This window comes from Sapajus apella, unplaced genomic scaffold, assembly GCF_009761245.1.
Source record: "Sapajus apella isolate SASKATOON/1434 unplaced genomic scaffold, GSC_monkey_1.0 scaffold60, whole genome shotgun sequence".
NCBI classification, from domain to species: domain Eukaryota; kingdom Metazoa; phylum Chordata; class Mammalia; order Primates; family Cebidae; genus Sapajus; species Sapajus apella.
In genome coordinates, this window is record NW_022437000.1 from 6892927 (window position 1) to 6908165 (window position 15239).

General features: G+C 45.7%; 1 protein-coding gene and 1 pseudogene across 1 annotated transcript in view; one reads left to right on the plus strand and one right to left on the minus strand.

Annotated features, from left to right (window-relative positions):
• The window catches only part of EFNB2 (ephrin B2), a 45215-nt gene extending 34925 nt beyond the window's left edge, over positions 1-10290 (minus strand). Inside the window, exon 1 of the mRNA XM_032246195.1 lies at positions 9445-10290. Within this exon, the coding sequence (XP_032102086.1) occupies positions 9445-9566 (122 nt within the window). The 5' untranslated portion in view covers positions 9567-10290. The remainder of the gene's footprint in view (positions 1-9444) is intronic.
• Positions 10291-11553: 1263 nt separating this feature from the next.
• On the plus strand, positions 11554-11711 carry LOC116528939 (annotated as a pseudogene).
• Positions 11712-15239: the final 3528 nt, after the last annotated feature.

Consider the following 15239-nt stretch of genomic DNA (forward strand, 5'->3'; position numbering starts at 1 on the left):
GTGAATCCCATTCCCTTCCTCCGTGTCCCCACCTTGCACCAGGCACCCACCTCTAAATGTGCTTGCTCCCACCTGGGCTTCTCTCTACTGCCTTAGACTTTAAATCTAGAGGGTAGAGGTCACTCTGCCTTGTATTCTTGGAGCCGAATAACAGGCCTAACACTTAATAGTTGCGTGTTAAATAAACAACAAATTCTCCACCATCAATGGTTTAGATCCCTGATGATCCCTGATGTTCAAGAGCAAGAACGGAGACCGCAAGTCAAGGACCAGAGATTTCTTCAGAGATCCCAAACAGCTTTTAATGTTACGCTGTTTTCCCAAAAAGGCTGGTGTAGGGTGAGGATTCTCAGTGTGGCCTTGAGGCAGCAGTGCCAGCGTCACCTGAGAGCTTGTTAAACTGTCCATCTTCAAGCCCCACCCCAGACCTTGGGGGGGTGGGGGTAGGGGAGGGCAGAAACCCCTGTTTTCTCAAGCCCTGCAGGGGATTCTGGTGCTCTAAATTTCAAGAGCCACGGACGGACGTCTGAGCCGTCCCATTGTCTCAGGTCTCATCCATCTCTAGTAGCAGAAGGATGACAGTTAAGACAGGGTAAGCTGCCATTAACAAAAATCTGGGTTGCCTGTCCATTCCACTAATACTGGATGCCAGTGCTGGCCAGAAGTAGGGACTGACGAAATGAAGAAGGTGTGTCCCTGACTTTTAGGACAGGGAGAGTCGTGAAGACTTGCATATCAATCATGATGTACTGTGTTTATGGTTCTTTCTATGTATGAGGCATCTAAGTACAAAGTGCTGTGGGATTATGGAGTGACTTAAAGAGGTCATAAAGAGAGAGAACATGTCTAGGAGAAATAATGAATTCTACTAGACAGTGCATTACAATAATGATCCATTTTCCCAGAGAAAGGGGGGATTCAAGGCCTACAAGAGCTTGCTTTTTTTTTTTTTTTTTTTTTTTTTTTTTTTTTTTTTTTTTTTTTTTGAGATGGAGTTTCGCTCTTGTTACCCAGGCTGGAGTGCAATGGCGCGATCTCGGCTCACCACAACCTCCGCCTCCTGGGTTCAGGCAATTCTCCTGCCTCAGCCTCCTGAGTAGCTGGGATTACAGGCACGCGCCACCATGCCCAGCTAATTTTTTGTATTTTTAGTAGAAACGGGGTTTCACCGTGTTGACCAGGATGGTCTCGATCTCTTGACCTCGTGATCCACCCGCCTCGGCCTCCCAAAGTGCTGGGATTACAGGCTTGAGCCACCGCGCCCGGCCAAGAGCTTGCTTTTTTAACAAAATCTAAAATGTACCCCAAATACAGTTCTGGTAGGTAAGTAAAACGTGGCATTTTCTAACTTCTTCTGCAGCTAGGTACATTCTTAGCTGGTCTTGAACATGATTTGCCCTACCCTCCTCACTCATTAGGCAATTCTGATTCTGGGCAAATGTTTTGGGGCCACGGTAAGCCAGGTAAAGGTGTGGAAACAGCAAGGATTATAATTCATCAGCTATAACCCAAGGCTGGAAGAGATCAATTGAGAAACAGTTCTGGCTCTGAAGGTCGGAAATTCTTTGCTATGTACACAGGTTAGGTGCCCTGCAGGGAGTGTGGACTGGGAACAAGGGTAAAATAGGCAGACGGTAAGGAGTTGCGCCCACCCCATTTACACACACACCCCTGTCAAAAACGTGAAGGCCTTACTGGCTTTCCTCAAACACAAATATGTTGACTCTACTGGTTTCAAAAGTCTGGGGAGCACTCACAGTTACTCTGGGGTCATACGAGAGTGTACGTGGAAGACATGGATTAAGGCCTCCGTGGCAACAGGGACGCAGGTAGCAAGTAGTGGAAGACAGACACAAATACTGTAATGAAAACTGGATGAACATATTTAAATTGAAAAGCCAAACTACTAATATAAATAATTATAATAACATAAAACAATAAAATAAATAATAAAACTAATAACATAAATTAATTAATAAAGGCAGAACACCAGTGGTTAATTCCCAGCACTCTAATTGTATGCCCACCACAAAGGAGTCTGAACGCTTACCTATTCAGGCTTTAGAGAATGAAAAGAGCACACCATTACTACTTCACGACTCTCCGCTTTTTCTTCCTATTTTGTTTAGAGAATTACTAAGGGCAGAAACAACTTGTTTAACAGAGCTTTCCCTTGCTATGTTTTCTTATTTGAAATCAGCAAGTATGTACTTAGCAACCACAGAATGCTTTGGACTAGAATTACATATTTGAATTTATACATGAAAGGAAAATATGTTAATAGTCTAGAGCCACTGCTGATTCTCTGCTGGAATAACAGAAATAGGCTCACCTGGCATTTGATGTGCATGGCAAGCACTTTATAACTGGTCATCTACTCCTTTCACTAGTTTTCTAGGTCCTCCTTCCTCATCTCTAACACTTCTGAAACATCTCACAGGTAGACTGCAAAGCTAAATGTTGGCTGAAGGTTAGTAAACAAATGGCAGGGCTTTCTTGAATGACTCCCCTAATCACTTTAACCCTGTTCCTGACAGAAAGCTGGAGGCCAGGGCAATTCAGCTTTTTCTTTTGTCATTTGCCTGCCATAAATATGCACCAGTCTGCGTTTCAAAAGCTAAAGGAGGCAGCAAGCTTGCTGAACATTTATCATGCTCGGTTCCCTGTTAACAAGCAAATACTTTAGTTGAATGGGCCATTAGCAATCATTGTCAAGTGTAGAATGCAAGGTGCTTGGATGTGACTAGCTTGTAAATCAGGGGTATCCCTTCTCTGATGAAGCTAGACAAATGAAATGGATCTATTGATACAGACTGCTGAATTAAGTTAGGAAAAGAAGGTAAAGTAGCAGGCGCTGGATATGGCCAGCCTATGTGCAATACTTTAAAAATGTTTTTAATCTATGAAAGCTACATAGTAATGACTGTCGCAATTACCATAGTAATGAGAAAAACAGGCAACAAAGGCAATGTATCTATAGCCCCAAACAGATGGTTAAGTCAGTTGAGAATTTGGAATAAAATCAGTGAAATGGGTCCACAATATATTTGTGATTAACGACCCTTTTCCGTTAGACACTTAGAATCCAAGAGTCTAGAAGGGCCCATGTTGCTGTTAAGAAAAAACAAACAAAAAAAAAGCACTGAATTCCCCTTTGTAAAACACACCCAAGACCCACTCCATCAAGAAAGAGACTTAGGGTGTTTGCAGCCTTTGGCATTTTCAATGTCTTGAGAGTTAAGACTCCCCGAAGAAGTGCTGAGACTTTCCTGTAATGCCGAATAGGGGGGCAATCCAAGTATTTCCTTCTGGCTTGACCCAGTTGTGGATGTCAACTCTGCATGGAACCCAATCATGGTTTCAATGGCTTATTTTGTTTAATGACTGAAATGGAAAGCGTGGAAGGCAAAAACAAAAGTCTAGCTTATTTACAAGGTTGTTCAGGACAGAGGGCGGTAAGAGTCAAGAGCACAGAGAATTTTTTTGTTTTTGACTTTAAGGCTAGGCACCACTAATGTTTTTATAATCCTGTAACTCACGCTAAGGTAGCCTATCCCATTCAACTCAAAGGTTAAGACTCACATTTACGAGTAAAATTATATCTAGGTAGAGCTCACTGTTTTTGGCATATTGGATTAATACTCATTTGAATTAAAACTAAATTCCCCCCGCCCCTTTTAAAAATTTTATCCTATCTTTTTTTTTCCGGGGTGGGAAAGACAGAACTCACGGAAGAGCTCTGTGGCTGAGGGAGAGGGACAATGTGTCCTGTTTACCTTTGCTTCTCACATGCAGCGGGAGAGGGAGCCGGGTCTGAAAAGATGGCTGAAATCAAAAGGTCTCTGTTTTCTTTTCAGATAACCCCAGCCCTACCTATCCCCTCTACTCTGCTCCTTCCCAGCATGTCCCTGTCTGAAGCCCAAATAGATTAAGGCAACAAACGCGAAGTGCAGTTAATCCTACAGAACGGCTGCCGCTGTTAGGCCAGGAGTTAAAAAGGAAAATCTCCCAGGCCCTAACAACTGCAGTGATCTGAAGTTTTAATCAGCCCCAATCTCAATCTATCAAAAAGGCGGTCAATGAAATCTACCTTTGCCATATTATCCACCACCAATGAGCAAGAACTGAGCAGCTTTTCTTTACCGCCTCAGCCATCCCAGGCCACAAGTAGAGCTTTCATACTTCCTAATCCCAGTTTCCAAGTCTATGTGGTTCTCACATAATGCCCAACAGCCTGGAGGCAAGGGCCTTCGTCCCGCGCCCTTTTCAGAGACGTGTCATTTCTAACATCAAGCTAATCTATATGTTGCCATGGCTTCACCCTTCATCTGCCTTTACATCTTATGAACTGCATGGATTTACCACATTATTTTTATCTGAAAGACAGAAAATGGTGGTTTTATTGCCATACAATCAGATTACTACTGCTAGTTTCTCTATGCCTTTTTACCATACTTCAATCAAAAGGGATCAGTTTCTTTATACTCTGCCCTTGATTTACATCACATCTGTAAAGACCTAGTCTGAGTTGTAATCCCCTTATTAACTATGACCAGGGTTGATTTGCCTAAAAATAAAAGCAAATTGTGTCAGACCCTTTCACTTTGTTTTTGATTCGGAACTACAAAATGGATTACTAAAGAAATCTTCGGAGTTCACACGGCTAGTATCGTGCTGAATTTAAAATGAGAATTAAACAAGTTAAACAGGGGAGGCATGTCAACGGTTTACATCTTCCATCATGGGAGAAGGGCTGAATTGCTTATGTCTTTGTATTCTTTGGCTTTATAGAGACAATGAAGCCACAGGAGTTTTTCCAAGCTGTTCGGAACACGTCCCATTTGCTCTCCTTCCTTCTTTGCTGTTCTTATATTCCTCCCCCAGCCCCTTTCTAATTCCCCCCTTAAAAAGAAGGGGGGAGCTCTTCTCTGAAAGAGCTAATTCCTGACTAGAAGCTTATAGTTCTATGGGTCTGCATATTTTAATCAAAATATTTTAAACAGTTGAACACTTCTCTTTAAGGCTCTACTCTGCTACACAAAGGGTGAGCTCATAAGCAAATCTATGTAGATATATAATAAGTGACCTGAAAAACAGGTTCTTTATGTCAGCAGCAAAGGCAGGCAGAGATTAGGCTGATAGGAGGACCAGTTTCATCATCTTCCTTAGAAGAGCGCTTCTTTTTGTCTAATTTGCAATTAAGTATTTTAAGAACGAAGTTTTCATAAAATGTTAAAAGCAGTATCTTTCCTAAACATTTTTGTATTAGGGTCTACAATCGCTGTCTCCTTTCTCCCTGCCACTCCCATTCCTATGACGCATTACTGCAGTCACGCTGGGATCTCAAATAGTTTCCCATTAGGTGAACGCACTCTAAAACGTTGCTGGAAGTTAGGTGTCACACTGAAGCTCTCAGGAGCTACCTGGAAGATTCTGGTGGAAGTAAAGACAGCAAGGATTTAGTTGCTCCAGTTGCAATGTCCGTCTGAAGGCAATTATCTCACTGATCCACCAGCCGAAGGATACACCTCAGTAAGTTTACGGACAAGAGATTTTATGAGAATTAATAGAAATCTACCAGTTGTTCTTCAGCTGACTCTATGGAGAAACCATTCAAACATGCAGTTTTTAGCTGGTCTCCAGGCCGATGGCTAATTCACCTGTCCACATACTTTAGCTTAAGTCAGAAACCTTTAGAAATGTTGGAGTCATTTGCATTTCTTTGCATCGGCAGAACAAATGTCAACAGCTTATGCTTTGTAAAAGATTTAGAACCAAGAGCTTAACAAATCATCTTAACCTCCAGCTCCTGTTTCTGGGGCTTGAGGCTGTAATTGTTGAGGTCAAGATGTGCAGTCCCTAGACACATGATTCTCAAATAAATTCTCATCTGAAAAGAAGGCTACCAAGCATGTTGTGAGGTATCGCTTTAGCTTGGTCTTTGTGCTCTGCCTGGCTCACTTGTCCTGTAGAACAACGACAGTCCATTACCTACAGTTTATCATCCTGACAAAATGTGAGGAATGTGGATGTGAAAGCACTAACAATTCCACCCCTGGTGCTTGGAGCTTTTTTCTCTCTATATTAAAACCGACAAGATTAACCCAAAGGCAAACTGTGGAGCACAGTTCAAGGGGCTATTCAATCAGTGCTGAATGTGCATTTGTTTACCTACAAAAATAAGAATTTCAGACACAATGGAAGGCAGGCTGGCTTATATATGTTATTGAATGGGCTGTTTAAACAGCACTATCCATTGTAGTTTATTTTATCAATCTCTGACAGGTCTGTATTTATGCAGAGCCTGATTGTGGTGAAGCCCATGTATTATATGTTATCTGGATATTATCCAGCCATTCTTTTGTATCAAGTCAATTAGTATCAGAAATCCAGTATTATTATATAGGAAAAAAAATTACATAGAAAAAGCAAAATGCTTTGTTAACTAACTAGTATGTGATGCACAGGGAATGGTAACCCCCAGACATAAGGTACTAGTACTCGAAATTTTCAACAAAGTCAGTGTTATACATTCCAGAACACCAGACGAATACAGATTTGCTCACATTAAAGTACAATTAATACTTTTTCTTTTTTTTTAAAGAGCCCACCACTTTAAGTAAAAATATCTCTCTTGGAAAAAAATGTTCTACTAAAGTGTTAAAAATGGAAGCTAGGCATTGCTGTTCTCTGCTGAATTTTTTTCTTAAAAAAGAACAACTTTAAACAACCAAAATGGCTACAATGGACCCAACTCTACCAGAACGTATCAAAGCAATGTGAATAACCGAGCAGGGCAGCTACTGTTCGGAGCACGCAAGACTTCTTTCCATTATTACATACAGTCAGGGATGGCAGAGTCAACAATGTGATTAAAGTAGCTACCGAGACGCTGAATTTACAAAGGGGTTTCTGGACCCTGTATCCAGACAGCTGCCACATGCTCCCTGTGTCGACCACCTGCTAAAAAAGCTGACCTCTAAATGAAACAAATCTAATTACTGATGGCGGCTTCATTACAAATGAATTGTTCCACAGTTCATAAGAACTGATGTGAAACTTCAATGCATTTGATTACCTTCCTGCCACATCATATTTATCTACTGAAACTTCCCCCTGGAAATAAACATACAACTTCCCCAAGAAAAGCAACCCCCTGGCATCAGGAGGTTATATGCATCATCGAAAACTTAGAGAGCGGTCTTTCCTATGGCTCCTGCAGGAAGAAATGTTTCTCATCTCTAGAGCTAACATTCAGCTACAAAGGAGACCTTTTCCAGGGACACATTTTCCAGTTCTCCAGGCAAGCCGTTATCAAGAGAATTTTAAAAGAAATGCTGCTGAGGAGGAGAAGGCAGCAGCAGCAATCCCAGCCGCGCAAAGGGCAAGCTTCCCGAAACGCAGGGCCCTCAAAGGTCTCCAAGTCTGGACACAGCTGGGAAAAACAGACCCATCATCATCATCAGGATGGTGGGTAAATACCTGTCACCTCCTCCTAGCACCCTCCCACCCCGACACATTACAAAAAGAAGTTATTAATGTCTACACCTTAGATTGAAATAACGGTTGTTCTACCTTTTTTTCCCTCAACTAGGTATTTCGAATTCTCCCACCGGATACACACAAACTACTAGTTAATAATAACGCAAAGATAAAGATACACAACACATACACACAGAACTAAACGCTAAGAGGCTAACGGAATTACTTTCAACTAGGTTTAAACAGAAATATTAAATCCTCATAGGAAAAAAAAATCAGCCCTAAAGAGAGCCGGTCAGTGAAAGTGCAGAGAAGCTGGTGCAGGCGACCTGGGGGAGGGGCGAGGCCTGGCGCTCTGCGATTCCGCATGGAAGAGTGACCTCTGGAGGCACCCGGCGCACAACGGCGCCCGTGGGCTCCCCCGGTCGCCTCGCCCACCCGCCTCTCCCAGACTCCGGGGCCCGCGGCTGCGCGAGGTCCTAGCCCGGCTCCTTCCGGCTCCACCTGGCGCCTTCCGAGCCGGCTTCGAAGCAAAGAGGCCGCCGCCAGTACTTCATCAGCAAATACAAGAATCTACATTAAAAATCAGATCCACGCAAGAGCAGACGAGGCTGCCCTAAGGAACTTCTCCATATGAGCGGCGTTGGAAGTGCCTTCTAGCATCATGCAAACATTTGTTTAAACCGATTGGTAACCAGCGTTTTTGCCCTTTTCGTGAAGGGATTCTTGGTTAACATGTTAGCGAATTTGAAATTTAACACTTTTAAGAGAATAGACACACTCCCTTAATTAAGACGTGATTTCTAAATCAGCCCCCCATTTCTTTTCTCCTAAAACCAGGCCCAACTTAGTCAACTTCAATTAGGCCATGGATTTTGCTTCTGATAGCAAACGTTTACTCCAGAAGCCAGCTAATGTCTGCACACTTCTCCAAGTTTCCCAAGACTACAATTCCATGATTCTGTAAAATATCTTTTGGTTGTGACTCGAAATAAGGTGATATGCAGTGCTGAATGTCCAGATGACGCCGAGTTTTGGCCACACAGATTTAGGGATGGCATTTTCTAAAATCTGAATGCACTCTGGTGGCCCAAACTGAAAGTTACTCTGCACAAAGCCCGGCTCGCTCCCGGCTGGGGCGTCCGATAAGAGCAAGTCTGATGATCCTAAGGATTCCATTCCTACCAGGGGTCCCCAGGGCTTCGGGACCAGTGTCGACTGGGCAGGGCCCCAAGCTTTTATAGAACGTGCCTTACAATTAGGCCGGCTACCGGCTTAGGAACAAAACGGGAGGCCGAAGAGCAGCGGGCCCTCCGAGAGAAGCCTAAGGCCGGTCTCCGGGGCGTGGAGGAGAGGGCTCGCCGCCCGAGTTCTCCTGCGAAGCAAGCGAGCTCCCCGCGCACCCTCGGGCTGGCGGCGCCGGGCCAAGGCGCACCGGCTCCAGGGCTCTGCAGTCAGCGCCGCGACTCCAGGCTCCCCTCTCCAGGACGCGCTCCGCGGCCCGCGTCCTGCCACCCCGGTCGCCCGCCCGCCTGCGGGGCCTGGACCGCGCTCCCCGCGAACGCAGCATCTCCGCCTCTCTCCAGAGCCAGCCAGTCCCTGCGCGCCCGCCAGCCTAGATTGTGGCCATGTCCTTCGTCTCGAAAACAGAAGAGGGTCAGGTATCGCCATCGGACACCTTCCCGGACGTGACACCCGAGCTGCTAGGAGCTTTTAGCACCCGGGAGCGCTCGGAAGAGGAAAGGCGGAGAGGCAGTTCCTTTTCCATCCCCGGCGCTCGGGTTCGAAGGCCGAGAAAGGAGTCTCCACCTAGCGAAATGGGGCGGGGGATGGAAGTGGGGGACGACAGAGACAGAGGTTCCAGAAAAAGGCTCCGAGGCCCCGCGGACTGACCCCTCCTCCCGCCCAGACGGCGCGGCGGACCCGGGGCGGGGACCCAAGGGGATCGCGGACGCCACTTACTTGGAGTTCGAGGAATTCCAATAGATAGGCTCTAAAACTATCGATTTGGAAATCGCAGTTCTGCATAAAACCATCAAAACTCCCCAGCAGTACTTCCACACGGAGTCCCTCCTCACAGCCATGGCGAAGCCACTCCCAGCTCCGCGCACTCCGGACCAAGAAGGGACGGACGGGACGCAGGCCGGGACCCCCAATCCTCCGGGGCAGACAGGCGGGGAAGGCGGCAGGCGCCCGCAGGCAGCTCCGGGGCGCGCTGCGCAGCTCCAGGGGTCGCCCGGCCAGGTGCGCTCGCCCTCGGGGGCCCTCAGGGCGCGGGGCAGGAGCGCACGCGCGGGGCGCAGCGGCGCGGCGGACTGGGGGCTCTCGGGCGCCGCGCCGGACGCAGCTCGGACGGCCGAGTCCCGTGCCGCTCCAGGGTGCCGGGCCGGCCGCTGCGGGCGGGTGGGCGAGGGGCGGCGGGGCGGGAGCGGGGTGGGACACAAAGACCCGGAGCGGAGACGGCCGGCGCGGGCGGCGGGCGCTGCGCCCCGAGCGGGGCCGCCTGTGACTATAGATCCAGTGCAGCGGGCAGCGGCCCGAGCGCGCGGGCGCCGCGTCGGCGCGGTTCCATGTCCCAAAGCGCAGCGCGGAGAAGGGCGCCTCCGGGCGCGCAGGAGCCTCCTCACTCCGCGGCTCCCGGGCCTCAGGGCAGGCAGGAGGGAGCTCGGTCCCCGCCGCGGACTCCGGACGCGCGCGGGCCTTTGTGTGCGGGGAGGGCGCCGGGACCCGCTGCGTGCGCAGCTCCTCGCTCCGGCCGGCGCCGCGGTCCCTGCCGAGGAGAGTCAGCGCGGCCAGCGCGCTGTCAGAGCGCTATAAACACGGGGCCCCGCCCCACAGCGCGAAGCCCATTGGCCCGCCGCTCAGCAGCCGCGCGCTGGTTGGGCCGCTGGCCCGTCCGTCCGCCTTCCCCGCCCGACATTGGGCGCCGGGAGGCGGGGCTCGGGCTGACAGGTGAGCCCCGCCCCCGGCCCCCGCGAGCCGCGGGAGCAGAGCAGACGCCGGGCAGGAGAAGCTCCCGGCGCGTGCACAGGGCGCCCCCCGGGCGGCGAGAGGCGGCCTCGGCGCAGTGCAGATGTGGAAACAGCGACGGCCGAGTAGCGGGCCACCTGTCCCAGCGCCCGGCGGCGCCTTCCTCCTCGGCGGAGTCAGAAGGCGCGGCTGTCCCTCGCGCGGTGCGGAAGACAACAGGCTCCGCTCGGCGTCCTCGTCGGCCGACGCAGCACTGCCCCGGTGCAGGACTCGCACTCCGCGCGCACCCTTCGCGCTCCCGGTTTCTGCGCGCTTCTCCCAACGCCTCTCGGCGAGGGCTTCCCGCTTGATTTTGGTACCAGGAGGCTCCGGCTCAGCTTCAGTGAGTGGGTCCGGGAATTGCAGGACGATTCCCGCGACGCGGCGCCGGAGTTTGCTGCTGTAATCAGGGCCTGAGCGTCGTCGCCTCCCGCCTTCTCCGCGGGCGTCTCCTTTGCGTCCTGGCCTCCCGGGAAGGCGGCGCCCCCCAGCTTTCCCTGCGTGTCGCCCGCACAGAGACGCCCGCGGAGACCGTCTCCCTAGCCTCTAGGAGACACGCGCGCTTCCGAAAGTGACCAGAGATTTAGAAGGTGTGAGATGGAAAAGTCAAGGCTTGTGATTCTCACTCGGCGTCCGCAAGACCCCAGTGCAGAGCTGGCAGGAACTCCTCGCTACTTCCCGGCCGAGCGCCGGCGCTGACGCTCGTCCGGGGCTTCCACGGAGCCACAGCGCCCACTAGCGGCCAGCTTTGCTTCTCCGCATCTCGAGAGCGCCGCGGTCCACCTACCCGGATCCAGCATCCCCGCAGCATCGAATCGAGTCGCAATGAAAATATTTTTACACGTTCAACCGCAGGAAGAACACGCTAGAAATAAGGCACAGTACAAATGTACGATTCAATATCAAAAATTAAACGGAATAAAGTATATCGTATGCCCATGTTTTTTAAATTTAATGACATCTACTCCAGGGTTTGTTTCAAACTGAGGAGTAATTCTACAAATTACATGTATTTTAAACCAATTATCCACTATGCCAAATTTAAAAGAGAAAATACATATGATCGCTTCTCGGCCTTTTGGCTAAGATCAAGTGGAGAAAATACGTATGGTAAAACATCTTGTTTTCACTCTTTTTAATAACTTCTGAAGATTTTCATGGTGCGTTGCTTTTAAGTATCCGTTTTTGAAAACATTAGTCTAAGTTACGATATATCTCAATTGGAGTGGTAAAAGCTTGTGAAGACTAGTTGAAGATCGAAAACACACTAAGGCATACAAAATACTGAATACACTCACTCTTCCGAACAGATCTTTGAGAGCAGAAAACTTTCATAATTTCTGGATTTTAAATAAGCCTTTAAACTGAGAAAAAAAAAATTTGTAAAACAGGCTCCACCACGGTATACCGATTTGAACAGCTGATTCCCAGGAAGCACCAACAAACCAGGAAGGAGCAGGCACTATGACTCCTAACTTGACAAGGGTGGAAAACGGCTAGTTAATATGCTAAAATATCATTTAAGGAACTCACTGAATATAAAGTTAGCTTAATGATCTTTTAAAAGAACACTGAGTACTCAGTACCTTTGACAAACCTACATTGTGAAATTTAAGTTGTGACCTCTTGGCTCACTACATCCTCCTCTCCAAGTAAACTAGTGGAAATACAGGAAATTTGCATTGTCTGAAAATAACCCAGCTTCCAAAAATAACATTTTCAGTAAATCAGTCTCACATCCAAAACTAAAGTTTTACCTTGGGACAAATGTAAATATATATTTTAAAATCGCTTCCTTTTCAAAACATAGTGCATATTTAACTGAAAAGGAATCCTACACAAAAAATTATATGGTATAAAGTTAAGAATACGCAGCTTAGTTTCAGTCAACAGATTCAGTGGAGACTATGTGAAAACCATTAGCAGTGGCAACTGTCTTTGAAGATGTCAGCATTCTACTATTTAATGGTAATTTTGGTAATTAAAAGCCCCACCAAAGGCATCACCTCAGAACTATTTGTATCTACTATTGTATAACATGCCAGGCAAAAAGTAGGTCATACTGGCATGTGCCAAGACAAAGTAGAATTTCCCAAGCATGCCAAACCAAGAACCAATCACATCAGTGTCATATCTCTTGGTATTTGGACTTCATTTTACAATTACATTCTTGGGAAAACTTGTTTTTTTCTTTACCACACCTTGAATCATGGTCAATTTATTTCCAGAAATCTATCCTTATAGCAGGTGTATTTAAGCCCACATCAAATGAGATTTTATTTCAGCAGAGGGTTACTTCACTGTTCTAGAGTTTAGGAGGAAGTTCTGAAAAGTCAAATAGGGATTTGGGAATTTCAAAGAATACCACAGTGAGTTATAAAAGTTAACACAAAGTTGAGTATGTAGAATGAGATAACAAATATAATAATCCCAGCTTAAAAAGAGTGGAATCAATTCTGGCCTTTCCCCAACTCCAATGAAAAATGCACCTAAGTTTTTATGTTCCTACCCTTTTGAATTCCTGGGCATGTTTTGGTCTTCAGAACTCATTGTTACTTCTTATATATTCCTTATACAGTATTCCATCTATTCTAGGATATATTTCAAAAGATGTATGAAACAGAACTTCTACAAAAACAAAAGCTTATCTAACTACAACACTACACAAAAATAAATCTGGTATGTGTTGACTAAGTGTTGTTCAAGTCATAAATTTTCTATGTAGCTTCTGAGTCTCTCATAAAATCATACCCTTTGTTTCCTGGCATTGTATGCTGTTTATTTCATACAAGTCACTGAAGTTTTTAGGACTCTTTTAGCAAATCTAATTTTCCCCATTTATCCTCGAGGAAAAGACCTGACAAAAGAAAATAAAGCCCTTTCTTAAAATCAACTTTGTTAAACTCCCATCTCGCATCTGCTTCTGAAATTCAGATTGTTAAAACACTGAAACATTTTATATTAGAGTCTACTTGTTTGGCAGGAAAAATACATTAGGCTCTTGGTCAAAAGAAAATCATTCTTTTCTCTGATAAGTTTAGAGACAAATCATACCTTACAGACTGTCACATATTCCTTATGGATGAAAAAGACCCCATTTTCCACTAGTATCCATTTTAATCTGAAGCTCAACATCTAATTTCTTTTACAGCATTATTAAAAACAGCACACATGGAAATACAAATGGCTCCAACTAGCATGTGCACCTGGCATGAAACGTCATCTCTATGTGCAAACCAAGTGTGGAGGACCAAACTCCATTCATCATTCCAAGCTGAATTAAGAGGTGTGATGGAGATAAAGGAGCAGGTAACAGCTAGCTGTGCACTCTGGATTGCATCACTAATATTTAACCTCTCTAAACAGGATTCCTCTCTTCAGACTGATTTGATACAGACATAATATATATGAAAATTTAAAAGTTGAATGCTACTGTTATAAGGAAAACTTCTGACAACAATCTTAACAGATCTCCTCTTCTGGGTCCATAAAATCATTTTTCGCCTTCTCTTCATACCACTTAATAAAAGCTTCAACAGCACTTAAAACAAACTGCAATAATGTATCATTTTGTTCACTCTTATTCTACTTGTCAAGTCTGTAATCCAAAGTGAAAACCTAGAAAATGAGAATATATCATCCAAATGGCAAACAAACCCATTTTATTTTAACCCTAATGAACTTAGATTTGGTAATCAACAGTTGTAGCAATCTTAGAAAACTTATACTGGCCCTATTAAAAACATACACTTTTATAGCACTGATGCAAAAACAGTGATGAGAGAAAACAGCTGTATCATTGGAGTTATTGTCTAATGTACTGGCTCTTTAGGGACAGAGCAAAAAACAAGAAAAGTACAAAAATAGAACTGTCCCAGCATCCTCTCATCAACCACTGGAGGTTCAGGAAAAGAGCAATCTTCAAGTATGACTTCCAATGAAGTTTTAATTTCTAAACCCAATGATGACTTAGGTATAAAAGCACTTATCATTCAATTTCTGGAACACTTGCATAGATGTAAAAGCAAGCATTCTGATTTGTATTACTTTGTAAAATCAGAAGAAAGTTCCAAAGAAATACTTAATGGAGCAAGCAACTCATTCTTTCTCACACACCCACCCCTTAAATTTCTATTAGGTCTTCTGTATCTCCCACCTCTGTTTTCCAGCACCACATCAGTTACTCTAGAATCGACAGATAAATACAATCTATTCATCTTAAGGCTATATACGAAATGAACAGTGTAGTTTATCAGCAAATGCAAACCTTCTAGGTTACTGCACCACTACATTTTCAATCATCATGGACAACTGAATGTTAGAAGCCAAAAATAACACAAGAGTAAACAAAAACGTTACAGACAACAAAGGTGAAAGAGTCAAGACCACTGTTGAATGGCAATTCAACAAATCAACAAAGTAGGGCCTACTGCTTGGGCTTCCACACTCATTCTAGACTTCTAGATTGAGGCCTTGTTTACCTTCAGCAGTCCCTTGAGGTCCTCTATTAACACTGCAGTGTGTGCTCACAAGGCTCTCCTGGAGGGGGGAGGAGAGCCTCAAAAACGAAGCCTGTCTTCAGTATTTCTCATGCCCATTAATACAAAACAGACGAATGGTTTTGGGTGTAAAGATGCAGAAAATTGAGACAACTGAAAACAGATGCTCTAATGGATAGAAATAGCTTTGGAGAAATGTCAGTTAAGTGACAGTCTCCTTAGGATAAAATGGGGCATCAGAAATGATAC